Source organism: Homalodisca vitripennis, chromosome 2 (genome assembly GCF_021130785.1).
Source record: "Homalodisca vitripennis isolate AUS2020 chromosome 2, UT_GWSS_2.1, whole genome shotgun sequence".
Classification (NCBI taxonomy): Eukaryota; Metazoa; Arthropoda; class Insecta; order Hemiptera; family Cicadellidae; genus Homalodisca; species Homalodisca vitripennis.
In genome coordinates this window covers 56,409,733-56,430,833 of record NC_060208.1, presented here as the reverse complement: position 1 = coordinate 56,430,833, position 21,101 = coordinate 56,409,733, and the positions used below count along the sequence as shown (strand labels likewise).

At 33.0% G+C, this 21,101-nt stretch overlaps 2 protein-coding genes across 2 annotated transcripts; both read left to right on the top strand.

Moving 5' to 3' along the window:
• Positions 1-330: 330 nt before the first annotated feature.
• On the top strand, positions 331-13,494 carry LOC124353998. The gene is made up of 9 exons (XM_046804106.1): positions 331-435; positions 2,404-2,553; positions 4,590-4,676; positions 5,819-6,094; positions 6,313-6,588; positions 6,963-7,193; positions 8,857-8,967; positions 10,541-10,588; positions 13,272-13,494. Exons 4-9 carry the CDS (start codon positions 5,825-5,827, stop codon positions 13,392-13,394), a joined length of 1,059 nt encoding a protein of 352 aa, XP_046660062.1. The 5' UTR covers positions 331-435; positions 2,404-2,553; positions 4,590-4,676; positions 5,819-5,824; the 3' UTR covers positions 13,395-13,494.
• A 3,608-nt stretch (positions 13,495-17,102) lies between these two features.
• LOC124353997 lies at positions 17,103-20,677 on the top strand. Its single transcript, XM_046804105.1, has 2 exons — positions 17,103-17,306; positions 19,996-20,677. Exons 1-2 carry the CDS (start codon positions 17,190-17,192, stop codon positions 20,608-20,610), a joined length of 732 nt encoding a protein of 243 aa, XP_046660061.1. The 5' UTR covers positions 17,103-17,189; the 3' UTR covers positions 20,611-20,677.
• Positions 20,678-21,101: the final 424 nt, after the last annotated feature.

Genomic DNA, 21,101 nt, shown 5'->3' with positions numbered 1-21,101 from the left:
ATCCTCACGGTTATAATTATAAATTGTAAATTTAATACGAATTCTAAAAATATACAAAACATAATATTTAAACCACTTGTTGTAATCTAGGGTTTAATTTTACCAATATAGTTGTAAGATAGTTTTAGTAATTTTTAAGCATAATGTTTAAGAAAAATTCCAATTTATATTTGCGTTACCGTACCTAGGTTATTTTCTTACAGTTTTAATCTACACAATTGACATACCAAGGTAGGAATGCCTAATAAGTGTCGTTTTCATAACAAATACTAAGCTTCCTTTTCTTAAAATGAAGCTTATTTTATACTTTTTTTATTTCCACGTACATTTTTTAATTTTATTGATATTTTACAGGCCGTTATAGTTTCTCCGACCGCCAGATATGCTGAGATATCCAGCGGCGTAGAAGTTAAAGATTTGAAGCGTCGTAGACTGGTAAGTTATATTAAATACTTTGTAGAATTATTTTTTTTTTTTAATAATTAAATATAACGTAGAAACACAATTCTTCAGTGGCATATACAGTTTTACGATTACACGTATAGTGTTTAACAGTTGTAGCCAAAATCTTCAAAAAGTACATTGATGAGTAAGAAACATTTCTCTAATGTATACCTGCAGACAGGACCTGTCTATCCGCATAGCCCGCCGTCTACGAAACATTAACAGACTACTGATTCTTATAAAAATAAAGTAGATATGAAATAGAGAGTTTGTCATCAATAGTCTAACAAGATTGTTTAATTTTTTGAGCTTGGCGTGATCTCTGTGTCTTTCACTAAGAAGTTTTGCTGAAATTTTGTATTGAGAGAACAGGCGTGAACATTCATAATCCTGGTTTTTCTGTGTGTTGGCAATTATAGAGAGTTGTTGTTGATCCACTGAAGCAGCGAGCGTCTACAAAAGCGTCAATATCTGCCAAAAACGGATCCAGATTAAAAACAAGTGTCGTCTGCTTCTAAACTCAATTTGCCACAAATTGTACTTCGATATATGTCATTTAGAAATAATATAAAAATTATTGGTCCCAATCATAGGGGGAGAGTTTTAGGGATAGTAACCCTTCCCCCCCAATGATAAAAATATTCAAGGTATATTTTAACTTGCGTTAAACTGAAGCTGTAGTCGAACAATGTAACATAGTTCAGTTTTGTTTTAATTTGTTTGATATTTTAACTAAAACAACTGACGTATGGTAACCACAAGACTCATGTTTCGTAAATTTTCGGAATGGCGAGTCTGTCTACGACCGTGGGGTTTGATAAACATAATTCAGACCTCACTTCCCGCGCTTCGAACAAGAGAGACAACGAGCAATGACCATGAACGCCTGCCTACCACTCGTCTCTTGAACGGTAATTTGTAATTGCCTTAACGTAGGTCTTTCCTCATCGCTCAATTCTCATCGCTTTCGTTGTTTGCACTAGTCGTGTACCTATTAGTGACTTATGTTATTAATGAATGAATATTGTGTTATTAAGTTTAATCAAATGTTCTCAAAAACTGTAAGTTCATAATAATCAAAGTAAAGAAATATCGTGGTCATTTCAATAATATCTGGTTTGAAGTTTGTAATTTTTTAATGTTTTATTTTTTTACACTCTAGAACAGCAACATGAAGCCCCGGCATCAATGCATCCTTCGACAGTTCGATTAACGATTCGAAACGAGAGAATTATTTTCCCCATGACATCTTTCATTGTATTATACAATCAAATATACAACTCTCCGGCACTCTCAACGAACTATTGTTTAATACAACATGTTGATGTTTAGCCAGTATTTCGAAATTTTGAGGTAAACATCGTCGTTGATGTTTGATCTCAGTATTTTCACAGAATATTTCATTACGTATACAATAAATAGGCAAGTAATATCACTACAGCTGACTCGATGTTGCTCAAAATATAATCAAAACATAAGAATTAAATTTTGGACTTTTTATTTTTGTTTTATATCACTACGTAGCGTGATGCTTGTCAAATTTTGTGTTTCTGAAATTTTCTGGTTACTGGATGGGCACTGATCAATAAACTATGTTGAGATCATCGTTATTAGGCCCTTAGCATTGCATTGTGACTGTAATCTCCAACGTTTATTTTTTTAATGGGGTTATGTAAAATGTACGGTGCTTCAAATTAGGTAACTGGGAACTTATATGGGAAAGAGTTTCAGTCTTATTCCTAATGTATTTTGATTTCCCCAACGACGAAACCCATTACAGTATAGGTCTCTTTAGAATTTGGGGAAGAACTATCTTTTAACTCAACTAAGACTCTCTTATAGAAATAAAAATACCCACTGGCGTTCAAATAAGGCTATTTAAATAATTTTATTACCAACAATTACAAATTACAAAGACATAATTGACATGTTAAACTTACGTTTCAAAAATATTTCTAGCATTCTCGTAGAAAAGAGAATATCAATTTCAAGCCCCCACCGGAGGATTGGCCAGAACCAGTTCTTGGGGTTGGGGACTTCGTAGTAAGCGACCAATCAGATGCTACCTCTCTCTCCCCACTACAAGCCTATCAGGCCAAGTTGGAACAGGTAAGCTTAAAGTGTATGGCGTTGGACTGATCGCAATCTCCAATCTAATATATAACGTAATGAGCTGAACATCGAGCGTTAATCAAGAACTTACTTTTTAAATATATTTGAATATTACAATGATCGTTGTAAATATATGTGTGTGTGTATATAGAGAGGGTGTGAGAGAGATAAAGAGGAGAGGGAGAGAGAGAGATAGGGGGGATAGCTTGTTTATTTTTAGATGGGATACCATATTTTTGCCACGAATACATCCCGATGGTTTATGAAAAAATAGCAAGCAAAACGTAGAGGATAATTTTTTGACAAGTATGAAAGGATAACAAGATACGTAAATTTGTGTAAATTTTATATGTTACAAAATGTATAACACCAAGGTTTGGGATTAAAATCTACCCTTTTCGTCAGGTGCAAAGAAAAAGAGTACATGCAATAAATATGTATTCTAAAACTTACAACGTGCGGCAATGGACCGCCAATAAAAAAGTAAAAGAAATGAATCACACCCGACAACTGCAAGTCCAGATGAGAGAAAATGAGACCAGGTGTTGTTACTGCACACAAGTTGAGCACAACCACACGTCACACCCGTACAAGCTCAATGCCCAACTTTTGCTCGTGTCGGAAATTTTATTATCCTTTCAGACCTTCCACCGCCAATAGCAAACTTCAAACAAGGAATGTATGAAACTTTCTGAACGCAAATAATCAAAATCAAATATCAATATGACTTAATTTTATTTGTTTAATATTATTTTCTGCAAAATCATGTAGGAATTATTAAAAGATTGCGCGCGTTCGTCTAAAAACAGGTAAAATATCCATAGATATAGATATAGAAACATTTAAGTATTCTTAACCTTAAAACTTTAATCCAAAACTTTAAGAGATAGCCAATTGAACTTTATGTAAACCTTGAAAATGCATCACATCACCTGAACAATTTGCGTTGCCATGGAAGAACCATACGTGACACCTAAAATCCTATAGACAAAGAATTTTGTAATAATGAGGATTAACTTCCACTAACTAATAAACCTTAAAACTTCCATCCAAAACTTAGAAATATAATCTTTTGCACACTGCTTAGTCCTAAAAATGTGTAATCTTTGTTTCTGTGTTTTTTTTTTCACGAAAACTCATATTTTCCCATTAATTTTACAGAAAATAATATGACCTTTCTAATTAAGAGTCTTTATTTAAATTTTATTATTCTCTTTCAGAAACATTCGTGCCTGTCAAAAATGATCATATTTTACATTTCGCTGTTCTATTTTTCTATAAACAGTCAGGATTACAAAAATCTTTGCCGACAAAAGATTTTTGTTTTCTTATGTAATACATCTTACCCGTGCCTAAATATACGCTTTTTCATCTTAAGTGACCCCATAAAACCAATTGAAAAAAAAAACACTCGTGGATAGAGTTTTTAAAACTTTATAACTTTGTTCGAACCTTTTGTCTCTAAAGTACGTCCATGATATTATAGTGTTACAAGACTTTAGGCACACTCTGTATTATTACGCGTTCAGTATGCTTAAAACAGAACATACAATTCCAAATGCATGAATACACAGACTGCAATATTAATTTTGAGGAAAACACATTTTGTAAGTTATAACAGAACAAACGGATTTTCAAAAGCTATAAACTAAAAACTGTAACACAATACTTTCTTTCGCAATTAAAATGTACTAAAAGGTGCTAAATAATATGATAAAATAATTGTTCAGTGGAGGTAGAGATTAATTCTTCACTACCCCCCTTCCCTCGACAATGCCCATCACTGCCCCCTGCCCTCCAAAATGATTATTTTAGTCATATTTCCATACGGTGTATAATGAACATTGTATGGCCTAGAAAAATTTAATTTCGCTTACTTGTTCAATTGATTTTCTTACCCTACTACTTGCATATATTATGTAGTATAAACTTATCTCAATTACTTGTAAGATATTAATAGCATATGAAATGCCATCAGAGTACTTTTATGTACAATTTCATTCTGTCATTCAATTTAGACTTTAAAATTTCAGGAGTTTTTGAAACAGCAGGAAGAGGAAACACATGTTTTGGAGAACGTTAATCAGCTACCAAAATCACCAATATGGACATCTTCTGAGGTATAAAACCAAATATCAGTATGATAATTAATTATTTTTGTGGTTCTGATAATTTTGTAGATTTCATTGACCAGTAAATATTTATTGACCAATTAGTTCTCAGTACGAAATTTTAAACAACTCATGCCTACGCACGGATTTTGCTGTTCATGTAGGTATTCTTTACAGTATATTTTAATATAATATTAATCCGTATTTTATATATATAAAGTTCTTCATATCTTATTTTAAATATTTTTTCTTGTGTCTTCTTTATTCATTATGATAAACTCGATTTGATTTGATTATGTTTTTGTAAATGAATTATGATTGTTGTCAAATCTTTCTATGTGGAAATATTATTAATGTCATTAAAATGACTGAAAGAACATAGAATTTAATTGATAACTAATACATTTATTTGTATAGATAATGATTTTAGACTTCTAATATACCATATTCCATGCCGATGAGTTGCTTAACTTTAAAAAAATAAATTTGTCAATCATAAAATAAGAACTAAGATTTAAAAGTTTAATGAGCCTTTTGTGAGATGTGGTGTTACAGTATACATTTAGGTAAAACTACGAGATGTATTTGGAATAAAATTGTACTTGGAATAAAGGCTGGCTGGAGTACATGTAAATTATGAAGTTCACTATCCATTGGTCAAAACTATCTTCCAAACTCTAAACAAAACCAATGTTAAGTGGTATACTATAAATTATTGTCTTAAATCAAAAAAATAAGCCTATTTAAAAATATTTAACAAAATATACATAATAGTTACGTTTTGAAAACTTTTTTAATTAACACTTGAACATTCCTTATTACGTAGGTCTTTCATGTTGCTTTTTTAGATTTCCTTTTTAAGAAAAAATCCGGAGGGGGGATAAAGGCAAGTCGATATGAAATTCTGAAAATATCGGCCATGTCGTATACCGGGACGAATTACAAGTTTTTTTTTTATTTTCCTCTATAATTCCGTAACCAATATTAACCATTTTAAGCGCATTTCTACTGAGTGTCAAAATAGAATCTTTGCAGATATCAACCTATTTTTTAATTACCATCGATGATTTACGAGTGCAATAAGCAAGTAATTAAAATAATTCAATCAAGCCAACAGGCGCAGAGCTCAATGTTTCATTTGGCTTTTTCAGGAAGACATGAAGAAACTACTGGATCCAAATGAACTCCTGAGGCATAACAAGAAACTGAGACCCTTCGTGGCTTCTCAGGACGAAAGTAATGGAGAAAGAAGGGAAGGCGATACCATTAAATCTTCAAAGAAGCAGGGTAGCAATGGAAGGCCTCCTAGTATAAAGTCACTAACAGCGTTGAAAGCAGCGAAGACGGCTTTGAAGAAAACTCGGAGGAAAACAAAAATTACGACAGATACACCGACAAGAAAATACCGTAAAAGGAAAACCACCAAGGTCAGTTACCGTTCTTGTCTTCTGGCAAGATTTAAGGTCCAAACTACAGAATTTTAACAGAACACTTGGATTTTGTCATTTACCTAGTAAAATCGGCTATAATGAAATCCTGCTGAAATCTTATTTTCAATATCAAATTGTGTCAAATTATTTCAATATTTAAAATATATATTTAAAATTTTTTATTCTCGAATTATTTGCATTTTGTCTTTTTTAAGGTGCAATTAACTGAAGGTACCCCGTCCTCCAAAGAAATGAAAAAGCAAATCTCGCAAGTAAAAGAAAATATTGAAGGAGAAACTAAAAAAATTAGAAAAAGGAGAAAACCAGTTAGAAAGTTTGCTTTTGCCACACATCAATCTCAGGAAGAAGACAATGAAATCGTGCCTACAAAAACTAAACCGATCAGGACAAAAAAAGTAACACTAGTAAAGGCGGAAGACTTAGAAATATCTACCTTATCACCTGTATCACCTACATCTCCATCCACAAGGGTATTATTAATATTTATTAATTGGTTAAGTAAATAGAAGAATTTTATTGTTTATTAAGTGATAATAGAATCATCCAATACATAATGTCCAGTTTCCGTTAAAACCTACCATTATGAAGGACATATTGTCTATATGTTATAATTACTGCCCTATTTATGTAATTTGTATTGAAGAAATTGTGTAATTGTTGTATTTTGTGGAATACAATTTATTGCAACAGAGACTAATTTTCAGTAACTTGAATAATAATAATACTACTTGGCATTAAAATAGTACTTGTGCAACTATTTTTTCTTCAGTATACTAAGCATACATGTATTTCAATAAAATTTATTTCTATTACTATTCTATATATCAATTACGTCTATTTTCAGGGAAGGCCAACAATTGTGAGAACAGTAGAGCATTCAAACTGGAAAATAAATCGGTCAACAACTGATATTTCTGTTGAGAATAGTTCAACTACACAGAAAATAACAACTGAATCCACAAATAATACTTTGGAGTCCACAGATTCGAGACTGATTACAACAGAACAATGTATTTCAACTTACACCACGCTGGCCAAAGTGGCAACTGTGACTTTTAAAATAGATCAAAGAAACGTAAGTTAAATACATACTCAATTTAGGCTTCTTAGTAATTCAGATCCAATTATTTTCTATACATTTTAATGTATTCATTAATACTAAACATCTCTAGTCCTCGCTGTTTTGTTGTCTGAGTTGCCAACCTTCCTTTAAAAACATCTCTTATAGAGATCACTTCACATCCATGCTTTTCGTCAATTCAATAATGGATTTACATAGAAAATTATAGAGCTTTGTTATTTTACATCTTGATCTAAATAATAAGTTCTACTCTAAATGTTACTTTAAGGTCAGAAAGAAAGTAGGATGGGGGATTTCCTCTCACGCGTGTATCCTATTAACTTGTGACATTTTTTCCCTGTATTTTGTAGGACTTGGATTTAAATTGTTTCTATGACCTTTCATATTTATTTTATTCTTTTAACTACAGTACAGTCTGAAGATTAAAATAGTTTATTTGCAGTCGTAAGGTTTGAGTTTGAAAAAAACATTATACTTTAGTATATATTTTACAAATATTTACTACATTTTACCAGTTATTGTAAAAAGACTAAGTCTCTATTTTTTAACTTGCTGAACGTGTTTTTAAAGTATCTGTCACTGTAAATTAAAAAGAAATATGCTCTTGTACAACAGTGAGATTGTTGCGCTTGGACTGCCTACGGACATGTGTGGCCTCACGATAACCGAGCCGTGCCCGCACCGACACTCGGCCGACTCACGTGTCGGGCACGGTGCGGGTATGTGTGTCCCGACCTTATCGGTGACGGTGCGGCCACGACGGTCTGGTGTCGGTGCGGACATGTGTGGACTTAATGGTTGAAAACTGCGCTGCAATTCTTTCACCTTATGACGGCCAACACACGTGTCGGGCGTGGCGCGGTTATGTGTGTCCCGACCTGTGAAGGTACAATGTGAGAAACAAAGAATCGTTTCGACTCCTTCCAATTTCGACCTTGACTAAAACTAGCCCGTGTGACAATGGTGTCTTTTTTAAAGGTCTTGACTCTATCGATAAAAAACCAAGTTGTGTGTTTGTACTGTGGAAATTGGCTCTCACCTCCAAGACTAGATATTTACTCCATGTCAAAACATGATGTAACGGTGTACGATGAGTTGGGCAAATAAAGACACTGGAAATGTTAATAATACGTATTAAAGGGAGAGGGAGAGAAGAAAAGTTCCTCTCCCTTGGCATATTATAGTGAGCTATTATCCATTTAAAACATAAGATGAAATTTTGAATCCCCCCTAGATCCGAAGATGAACCCACTATTACAAATTTTTCTGCTAGCAGATTAGCTTACTTAACGATTACCAGTAGTTTGTTTCTTCCAACTGTGACAGTTCACATGTTAACTTGCGATATTAAACTGAAATGTCCTTAGAACAGCCAAGTCTATACTTGCCTGTTCTAAGAATATATACTTTCACTGTTTAAGTCTATACTTAAACAATGAAAGTATATAAAGAGAGAAATAGAATTAATATAGATATAGTATAGAGAAAATGTATGTTAATGAGGCAGGACATAATAGTTCGACTTCGTATGCATATTAAATGTTTCATACTTCTGTGCATCAGTATTTAATTTCTTTACTGAACTTATGGACTGTAGCAAGACATTTTAAACAAAATAAAGTAACAGATTTAATGACATTGTCATGATTACTTGCAGAAAATCAGAGAAAAGAGGAAGCAAATGAAACAGGAAATGGAGGAAGTTATTAAAGCCGAAGAGTTAGAGGGATCGTTCGGTGATAAAGACTCTGACTGGACAACTTCTGAGGTACCATCACACTTGATGTTGTCATAAATTTGTTGTAACATAAAGTTATATTAGGCAATTCATTAAAACGTAAGTAGGAACATAGTAATCAATAACTATCAATGATATTTATTAAATTTTTTGTCTGTATCAGTGTCTATAACAATTTATATTGTAACCCAATAAACAGAGTGATAGTGGTGATTAAAGTAATATAAACTTGGTGTTTCTTTCATACGAGTACTAACAGTAATTAAATAATACTGGTTAAATCCATGACATTTGTATTTTTATATATTCTGCATGGAGCTTCCAAGTTCTATCTGTTGATGTTGGCAAGAATTATTTTAACATTTTATGTTACTGAAGAAATTAAATACGATGGTTCATAAAAATATAGTTATGTAAAACTGTTTATTTCTCATTAATAATAACAAGTAAACAATTTAACGGACGGTTCATTTAAATCTGCTATTTAATGACAGTGCTTTAAAACACAAACTATCGTACTATTCTTACAAATTTAATTATTACTAACTAGCCTATAATCTAATTATTCAAATTGCTACTAAATAAATAACTAACAATAATGTATAATAAGTAACACAAAATTATTATTTTCTGTATATATATATATATATATATATATATATATATATATATAAACATATTAAATCGTTTATTGCTTTTTTCTTTAAAATTTAATTTTCATTTCACCACTTACATCTAATTTTAATTAATTTTTAGGAGCGGTTCTATGTGGAATACAATGAAATGCAAAATGACATGAAAAGAAAAATTGAAGCACTGAAAAGAATTAGGACCACTCTAAAACCAGAAAATGCCACTACATTCAAAAATATATACAAAAATATAATTCAATTAATAAACTAAAGACAAATTTTACATCATATTTCTTCCGGACAACATTTTGGTAATAACTGTACTTGTTAATTTGTGTCTAATGGAACCTTACCGTTCAGATATTTAATATTTAGTAAACAAATAAATTGTATCACTTTCAGAGATTGAATTTTCATTAACATATTTTCTTTATAGTTTGGGTTTTTTTCAATACATTCTTTACGAAATACATTATATTTGGAGGAATGGTTTTAAAATATTTTTAAAAGTTTCAAGTTTACGATACATATTATACATAGTACAAATATAATATATACCCCAAGATATGTTTCTCACGCAAAAAAAGTGAAGTCACGAACTCCATTTTATGATTTATAAAATATAAATAAGTAAATAGGGTATGAATTTAGTTATTAATATATAACCGTTCCCCTGATACTGTACAAATCCCTTAATGATGAAGTATTATATTTGGCTTAATGTTTATGTCATGAGGCAGTATTCTAACGTTTGATATAATATTGTTAGTTTATGCTTAATACTAATATATCTTACACCATATGTTCGCGCTCGTGCCAGTGTGTTTCGTTTACAAACTAAGCAACTAAAACATCCATCGTTTAAGCGATCAAACTTCTTAATAGTTTTAGCTATTTCTTATATAAATTAATGTGAAGTAATATTCCCAGTAATATAAATAAATTATATGTTCGCTTTCTGTTCGTTTCAGAAAAGGAAAGTTCCAATTACTTCAGAGACGAAGCAGTCTATATTGCTGGTAAGACTGTATAGCAATGAAGAAAATAACTTTAAATGTAGTGGTTTAATATTTGTTTAAACTGTGAAAGAGTCATTAGTTTATCTTTCATTGTAATGTGATGGAAATAATTAATGCAATTATCAAATATTAGAAGTATCTATCAGAGAGTATAATCAGATATACTCTATTTAATACTCAAGGAATCTGTTGAGATATAAGACGAATCTTTTTCAGAAATGCTTAGTATTATGGAGAATGTGATTACAATCGAATTTAAGATATCAATTTTGAATTGCTTCGTGTTAACATCAAAATGGTAAATGATGGCATTCTTATAGCCTTTGAATTTTAGTTCTGCATTTTTCCAAAATTATCGGTTTCATATTATCAAAGCCTGATTAATTAACATATAGGCTATGTTTTTTACCTGTACACCTTTTCTTAAAATGTGACAAATCCTGTATGTTCTTTGTAGAAAGTGCATAAAGTCTAATTTAAGTTTCTATTTTACATTGGTAATTTATTATAAACAAAAAATAACAGCTAAAAATTGAGAACAGGTTTATCTTTAGGGTGGCATTATCTATGAAAAACTGGGAGAAGAGCTGTTGGAGAAAAAATGTGGAAATAACAAAGTAAAGCATTATATTTCCCACGTACCGAGAACTACAGATGAATTTAACTTGGTTCCAAATCATATCCTGAACGACTTTTAACAAACCCCAGTTAAAGTTCAATACGAAATCAGATCTAACCTTAGTTCTTAGTATCACTCGGCCGATGTTATTTTCCAAATTTCCGAGTCCACGTGGGGTCGAAACATTGCCAAAGCAATTAAAATCTCGAGTTGTTTCGGTATAGCTGTGGAAAGATGTAGTTAAAAGGTGTTCAACTGAAACTGCACATGTTAAAATGAATGCACATCCACTTACGTATGAAGATAAATACAACAATTTCTCCTTTGTTGGTTGTTTTCTTTCTAAATTATTTGCAAATTTTCTCTTGTTATCCCAGAATTATTGGCAGACCTACGGAATCTGTCAAATATTTTGTTTTGTAGAATTTTATTCCATGATTGGTTTTTAAAATGTTTGCTATGCCAGATTTTTTTCATATTCTGATCAATTCGTTAACGATTCATGATAATTACTAAATCTTTTATTTATTCAACTTATACTGAAACACAACTAGATGGAATTTCGTATACTTCAGGCGTACACAGTGTAACTGTGGCATTTACTGATCTCATACAGTGTTTTAATTTTGTAAAATTATATAGTGGACATTTTTTAATATTTTGTCATATTAATATTAATATATCTTTCATTATGGGTCTTTCGTTATATGTAAAGGCGATTAGCTAAATTTGGTTTTTTTGTTGCAATTTGGATCTAACACAGGCACATTCAGACACCTCAGTTTCATCATTTCTGTTTTAAAAGGCTACGTTCTTACGCGTTGTAGTGTACTCATTTCGTGTTATGTCTTGTACATGTACAACGTCCCTCTCTTCTGCATTCTAATTATCCACGTCTGACATGTACAATGTAAATAGCACGATTGATTTATTCAATAGCCTACACCTTTCATGTAAGCTGAATGATGGAGTGGTTGACCATGTACATATATATGGGTGGGCCTATGTGTTGGTTTCCTGGTACCGAATGTGGTATACAGCCACGTAGGCCTAATTTCTTCCTTATTATGTCCAAAATTGGTTTACTGACTGTTTTGGGCTTCTATGAAAAACTACTGTTTGCACAAATTGTATTTTATATTCAGATAATACAGAAATACATACGGTATAAGCAGTATTTTCTGAGCGACTAAACCGTCCATACCGTCCATACGTCATCCACTTAGCGAACCCATAAATTCGGCTCTCCACAAGAGGCAGATAGCATACATCTCAAGATTTGTTGTCAAGTGCGTAATGTTTTGACGCGCTATGAACGGAGAAATTTAGATGAGAAGTTTAAAATTACCATAATTGTCTTATGAGCAGACCGCACTGACGTAATCCCTAATGTAATTATGAAGTTATAGCTAAGAACTACAAGTAATTGTACTAAAATTTTTAATTTAGATTTTAAACAGTTGTAATTACATTGGTTATAACATTATTTTATTAAAAAATTACATATGGAAAACATTCTTATAACTTTTTGTTTGTATTCAGTATTATAACTATTTATACAAGGTTCTAAAAAACTTGGCAATATTTGAACAAATCTCTTTATTTCTTAAAAAGAAATGTAAACGCCCAAGACCTTAAATGCTTTAAGGTGAGTATATTTGTCGTTTTGTAACAAAAGTAGAAGCATATCCTCTTTTTAGCCTTATTCTGCCTATCCTTGAGGACCACTGGCCTCTGCAAGGATGTATCAAAACAAGAGAGAAAGTCAGTGCAGTATAACGTCGACAGTGTTGATAAAAAGTGCAAAGCCCATAGATAAAAAGCTCTAAGCCAAAGACAGCTTGATAACCGGCTCTCGCATATGTCGATTGTGAGATTATCAGAATATTTTTGCGTGATTAAATTATAATAAAGCCTCATTCAAATGTGGTATTCTTTAAATATACAATAGATAATTATTAACATACACAATAACATTAATGTGGTACTATAAGTTTCGTATGGAACTCTGCGTCATAAGAGACATGACTCTCTTATGAAACATAAATTCATAAATTGTTTCAGGGTCTCATGAGAAACAAAATTATGAGTTTCGTTGACAGCGTCTTGAGAAGGAGCACCAGAACATCACCAACTACCCCATCAATGAGAATTACTCAAACTAACACCACAGCAGAAATATTTTAATAGGTTACTTTAGGAATTGGATAGAAAAGTGTCAAAATAATATTGATCTACAGTTATAGTACTTTATGTTAACAAAAATAAAAGTTTATTTTCATTAGAATCGATGTTGTAATTGAAGACTAAACCTTCTACTCACAAAGTGTTATCTAAGATACATTAATTTTAACTAAAAGGAAACCCGAATGCTGAGACTGAAGGTTGTTTTGGGGAGAGGACGGAAAACGCATTTCCGCATACAGGTGGCAAGCCTATAATGTGGGACTCTCACTAGCCTGAACTTCCAACTAATAACGTGCTCTGTACTTCAAATTTCCAAATCGGACACTGCTTATTACACTTTAGGCTAGGGTTGAGTTTGACTCTCAGGGTTTGCACCAATCCAGCTATCAAAAGATTTAGTGATCTAGACCGTGTGTAGGTCTAGATCGATCCTCTTAGCCCAGACGATTCCCTGGACGAATTGCCCAGGACGAGTACACCGAAAAAGCACCAACAGTGCGTGTTGTCTCCAGACGTGACCCTTTGTAACGCGTCCATTTCAATGGCTTTCCAGACCTCCTCAATGGCGTACACAATTAACTGTCACTTTCTGATGCCAGCTTCTATGGCAGATGTCAGTCGGAAACGGATCAACAAAAACAGGTTCCCCGCCGTATTCAGCTTGCACAATAGCCTGTAGGACGATGGCAGGTCAAGGTTATACTTTTTAGTAATAAGTACAAACCTGCTCTTTTCCATTGTTAAGGAGACGCTCCTTCGGAGAGGCAGGTATTGTACACGTTTAGTAAAATTTCAGATTTGGTGTTAAAAACTTCTTTAAGAACCTCGTTCGCAATCCCATCCGGAACAGGAGCTTTGTGATTCTTGAGGGAGAGACCTGCTGTCTCCAGCTCTTCATCGCTGAAGAGTGGAATGCTCTTTTAAATTATTAGTTGAAAGATTCCAACCATTACTGAAAGAGGTGAGCGTGCGCCAAACTTTTGGGCTAAAATCTTGTAACTCAGACTCTATGGATTAGAATCAAAATACTCTCTCAGCTTCCGTCAGCAGTAGTACTTGCTTCGGTTGATGGTTTGGGGGAAATATATTCGAGCAGCTCTATAGCCCGATTTACGACATATACGTCTGCAGAATCTATTGCCCTTATAGCTTATACAGGCTCTGCGAAGATTTGCTAGCTCGTCAGTCCACCAGTAAACAAATTGCTTATCGCGCCGCGGTTTTCCGCGTGGAATAAACCTGTGTTAGATCTCATCGTAGATGTAACAAGCGCCTCCGAAATGCTGTCTTACGAGTAGCAGGGTTCCTTGGCACTCCCCATAGCATTACCACTATAAATTTCACCGCGTCTCCTCTAAAGGCGGAAGATCTGTGCATGGAAGTCATTTCGTTGTGTGTGATGTAGCAACTATAATAGTTACGTCCTCACATTATGCCCAAACGAAACCTCGGTTTTGCCCGTAACTCCAAACCAGCGCTTCTTGTGGTTTCCACGGTAAAAGCGTCAGTACCGAGAGTATCGATCATCCAAGACATTTTTTGTCTCGGTACTGCTCGCAGACCTGAAACGCATCGGACTCCGGCGATCAAGTAGCCTATCAGCTGTCCAAGATCTCCTGACGGTTGACTAAAGGAGCCAGATTACATGCTGCTACCCTTTGCCCGTTTACGAGTGTGGCCTTAAAAATGTCCCACTGTCACGAGCCCGGTATGTGCTCTTGGCAATTGAAACAAACGCCAAACTTATTTGCTATATAGGTAGAAAACAGGGAAGGGGTGTGCAGTCCTGTCTCTTATGGTCATTCTTCCACAGTGAAAGCAATGTTTAGAACGGTCAGCTACCCTACAGGTTCGAGTGGAATTGCCTCATTACTTCATGTGCAAACGGTTCAGTGATTTACTGGCGATTCTCTCACCGATTTCGTCGACCTCCATCCGTTGCTGGCTTCTATTACGTTTGGTCAGCCGTAGCTTGAAAGTACTCCCCCAAAGGCCCGAGACAACTTTCCTTATGGCCTCAGTGACCTGAAATTCTGTGGACAGCCCGTCGAGGTCCTGGATTTCAACCACTGTTTTTGGATCAACGGCTCGATGGATCCTTGCATCAGCGAACGTCGCCTTGTCTTCGGATTCGGTGCTTACGCCTCTACCTTCAAAAAAAGGCTTGAAGCGCCTCTCTCGTCGGTGGTTTTCCCAATCGGTATAGAGTGTGTAGATCTTGACTTATTCAGAACCTTAGTACTGGGCTGTGTGATCTCCCGCTCCATGAAACCTCCCTCTTAACCTAGATTATACTACATTTTATTACTATACTATATTATAGTATGATGTAAAGAGTTCTTTTTGAGCTTCTTCATCACCGACTTGTTTTGGATCCCTTCAGACAAACATGACTCCCGAATCCAGAAGTGAGATTCCAGATGCTGCAATAAGAGGGAAGTGAACTAGAGCTAAATTGAACATTCACATTGAATTAACTCTTCCATAACCATAGCTACGTTATGTGTACAAATATATATATATATATATATATATATATATATATATATATATTTGTTCTTTAAAATTTCTTTAAATTTTTTAAACTACAAATCTCATTCTAATTTTCAAAATTTGGTACAAATACAGTTATGAGTAGCTTTAGACAAATACCTCTTCTTTTTATCATAGGTAAAATATTATATACTAATGTATTAAAATTTGACTTTCAGAGTAAATGAAACGAGAAAACATAGGTGGAAACTGCCAATATGGTTTAAGATTAAGTAAAAATATTGGTTAGGCTGTATTGAGGGTTTCAAAGAATATAGCTGAGAAGTGCGTTTTAAGAATCTTGTAGTTCTGAATTTTTTAGATCTAACAAAGGTTTTCTACTATAATTTCGAAGCTAAAACGTATTGGTATTACAGCTACTTCCTTAATTGGTTCATGCACTATACGAGTATGTATTCTTGGTTTCAGTTTGCATCCAAAAACGGGACTAATGCAACTGTAAATAACCTAATTATTATTCTATACCTGCCTGTTCCTCCGTATAATTACAAATTCCTATTCCTAATTTATATAGAGTTTGGGTAGATATTTCCACTGTACAAATAATATGTCAATTGTTGTATTCTACAAATATGTGAATATATTAAATTTGTCATATTTTACTGTTTTTTATAAAGTTAGTATTTTATGATTGTGTTTTAGTACATCCCAAAAAACACAAACTTTAATGGAACACAAATTTTAATTTAGCTTCCTATGCCAACAAAAATGTATTGTAGATTTTGTTATAATTTCTGTTAATGCAGGATATGTAATAAAAAAAATAATTATTATTTTCTTAGTTAGTATAAAACATTTTGAAAATGTACAAGTACAATATTTTTTTAATTGTTATAAGTTACAACCTACACACCAAGAACTGTGCAAAGGAAGTGTCTTAATGAGAACTAAATATATAATAGACTCATAGAATATAGCTTACAACTATGTATCAAACTAGTGTTCATGGGTTTATGGGGAGATGTCATTTTCCTTATCCTTGAAAATAAAAGTAATACTATGTATGAGAGTGAGACGTCTCAATAAACGAAATATAAGATTTACTGCATCCATTAATTAAGGCTTTCATTCCGCCGATACATTTAGTTTACAATGTTTAAATATAGTTTAATGTCCACCTCATTACAACAAGAATGATATCACTGTTAATCTTTATGATAGCCACACGGTGTCGTTACAAGTATTTCTGTGCAGTACTCTGCTCAGTACTTCCACTGGTTGCGGATATGAAACGAGAACAAAATGCAAGAAAAATTTCTCCAGTGTTGGTTTTTGTGTTTGTTTTTCCAACTGAAATCAATAGAGAGTTTTTCCTGGGGACTTAATTTTCAGCCCTCTTGCGTACCTGTAAATTTATTGGTAAGTAAAAACTAATCAAAATTTAAAAGGAGCCATTAAAGGTATTTGGGATTGTTATAATTAAACCAAAATACAAAATTAATATCGTATATATTTAATGTCAGTTAAATAGTACTCAAGAGTAACCTCGTCGTCTCTATAAATTACTATTATATGTTCAACTAACATAAAATATTTACATTAAAAACTTATGTGCATATTCCTGAAGTGCCAAAGGGAATGAACATTACAGACTTGCATGATTACTGTATGAGCCTTTTGGCCTCTGAACTTATTTTTTCAAAACGCATGTTATCTATAAAAATATGGCATCATGGACCGATACAATAGAATGAAATAATTGTATTTGTTAAGTTGTGAATCAAAATAAATAGAATGTTATACTCTGAATGGGTCCATTGCCATCTATAGGATGTCTAGAACAATTTTTAACGGTGTATTATTTTTACTATATGAAGATAAAACTTTTGGAAAAATATATTATTCTTCGATCCGCTCATATAGTGTTGTATTTTAATATTTTTGCGCTCTGAAGCTGATTTGAAGTTTTATTTTTGGGAATCAATTGTATTGTTTATCAATTATTCGGTTAAGTTAAACCAAATGAAAATAAAATGTTAGCATGTGCTGTACTTCTTACCCTTCCCCTTAGTATTATGTGTTTCACAATTTTAATTTTTACTTCCAGACGTAGGCCTATGAGTGTTTTTTTTTTTTTTAAATAGTATATCGTTTATGCTTTATTGCATACGTTAAGTGTACTGTTTTTTTATTAATTATAATTATGCTATGTAGGTCGTACTTTTTTAATTTGTAGGAGACGCATTTTATTACACTCGTATGTTACTCTTTTTGAAAATCAACTTTGTATTCGGAACATTTAGTGCCCTATGACTTTCAAACGCCTTGTGTCTCACAGTTAGGAGATTTTTGACCTTGCATGTAGGAATTCTTTATTTAACTGGTTGAGCATTAACTAAACGTATCCCTCGAGGGGGTGGAAAAAGTGTATTTCTGTCTTCTTGTACAGTATATGTGTCTGTCCGTCCGAACGTTATCAAAAGAACAAACTGACCTGTATATTTGAAATTTTGCTAAATGATTCACTTCTTTATAGGCAACGCTGAGTTCGATTATGTTGCATTTCACTCTGTAGGATTTGGCTGAGCGTTAAAAAAATATGTTTACATTGGTCTTATGGGTAACCATGATGGCAATTAGAAAATAGAAGAATGAATAAATTTGTAAAATTTTAACCTTTACCTTTATTTATAGAGTTCCAAAAAAGTCGATGACAAGAGTTTATTTCAGCGCACTCTTGCGTCGTAGCACCTCCCTCCTTGGTCACTAGAACTGTTATTATCTAAACACTCTATTATGAAACCTAACTTAATAAACAACAATTTGAATGTATTGTGTGGCAAGATATCTTACGAAACATTTTATCAGTAAACTATATTACATATTATATAAAAATGAGGTTCATTGAAGCCTATCACTTACTACACAACCTACTAATAGACTGGCGAAATGTTTCTTTTGTATGCCGGAAGATGTAAAATTTGCTTTTTTTGTACGATTGCCTGAGAACGAAAAGTGAAAACCAAACAGAGTACAGTCTAAGTCTAAACTTAAAATTTACATTTAGCACGCAACCTGAGCGAAGTCCGTTACGCGAGAAGTTGTGTGGCGTACTCCTACCTTGTTTTAGTTATTACACAATAGAAGCTAATAAGCTGAGTATACATACAGTTTGAAATCTAAATAACATTATCACAAAATATCTGGATGCTTAAGAAAATTATTTACTTAATTTATATAACAGTGGCAATTCACAAAATTTTGTGATGAATTAGGTTTAGTCTGAAACCTAGGATTGGATATTTATTCTATGTGTCCCAGAAAATACACAATATTTTGATTTTAAAGTGTCGAGGGACTTGGGACTCAATAGTGTCTTATAGATTAGTACATTTTTATCAGAAAAGATTTCGTGGATAGATGCCTCTTATGCATTTGCTTGATAGCATTACGTTTGCTTCGTCTTATCGTTCCAACCAATGAGCTCAAAAAACCTATGATACGCCATTCTCATTATATTTGTCTCATTGATTGACAGTAACATAACTAATATTAATCTAAAATGATTATCTACATCCCTTAAAATAATTTTGCCTTTCAAGTATGTTCTACGATAGAAGTTACAACCTGGTATTTTAAACCATTCTGCTACCCTTTATACCGACCCACACCAAATCTAGCATCGCTGACGAACGAGTCCTTCCTTGAGATAAGTTCCTCCACAAACAAATTCCCAAATTAATTTCACAGAATAGTCGCTATATACATTCGTGTACAAAACAGTTCAGCTCTAGATTTACTGTCTGTAATCAGATAACTATCTGATAAATAGTTAAATCATTCAAAATAATGTTTTGGCCAAAAATAGGCAAATCTTACTATGAACTGTAGAATACTGTATAGAAATTTCAAACGTGATTTTTGATACACCTACCATATTCATATTTATAGAATTTGAGTTTATATAAGTTTGGATTTGTTATACAGTATAACATTAAAATAACTTGAAATTTTCAAATAAAACCTGAATTGCTTTTCTTGAAAATTTTGAAATTATTTAAGTGTATAAAATTCTTTATAGTGTATTCTCACACATATATTGTTCTAGTGTGCCTACACGGAGGAATGCTGTGCTGGAGTTTGTGTCCAAAGGGTCTACTTCCGGATCCTGAAAATCAAACAATGCACGCTAGGGAACTTTTTGAACGGGTTGCCTCCAGAGTCTCAGCTTAACTACTTCCAGACGGCAGCACAGGCTAAGAACTTCACCAGGATGAGAGAGAGACTTGAACTGCTCCAGGAACACCGAGAGCTGTATCCCGACAGTCTCGCAGAACTTCCAGAACTCGCGTTTGAACAGAATCTGCGTCCCGAAGTAAAGGAAGTTCTTCAAAAGGAAAAATCAACACTAGACCATGGGATAAAAGATGATAACTCTAACTTTCTGAACATCTACAAAGCAGTTAGTACCCCTATTTTGACAACAGTCAGGCCGAAAGATGATCTCACGAAAGAGGATCCTCTGAAAAACGATCTACAAGAAGATGCATCAAAGGTGGCATCCACTTTGGATTTGGCACAAATGATGATACACAACCAGTCGTTTGATCGAGTCTCAAAGAGTTCAAGAATGTACGGGGGACCACTGAACTTAACAACAATTTTGAGAATGCCTGCTGACAAAATTCATAAAACTTTACTCAAACAATCTGAAAACAAATAATTCGATGAATGAATAATAAGAATTTCTGTGGTGAAAGTATATAAAGATAACAAATATGTTGATTTATTTTGCTATGTTTGATTTCTTAAGTCACAAAAAATTATTTACAAACTAATATTACCACAAACAAAAATTCAAATACAATAATAGTTAGTTCACAAAGTAAATGGGTCTGTGAAACTCTTAAATATGTAACGATAGATATAATGATCCATAAAATGATATGAAATAAAACACACACACGCATTTGAGGGTGCTATTATAATACAGTTAATTAGGTAGTTATAAAACGTCACTGTCCCATTATGTATTAGTAGAGTTTTATTCGAAATTTTACTAAAAACCACCACCTTGTAATATATTTAAATTACTAAAAGAAATGTAATTTCAAGGTGTTTATCAAACAATAACATTCTTACATTATCTAGTATCTTCATTTGCCAAAGTGTGAATGATTACAAAACAATTCTTACTCTTTCATAAAATTAGAA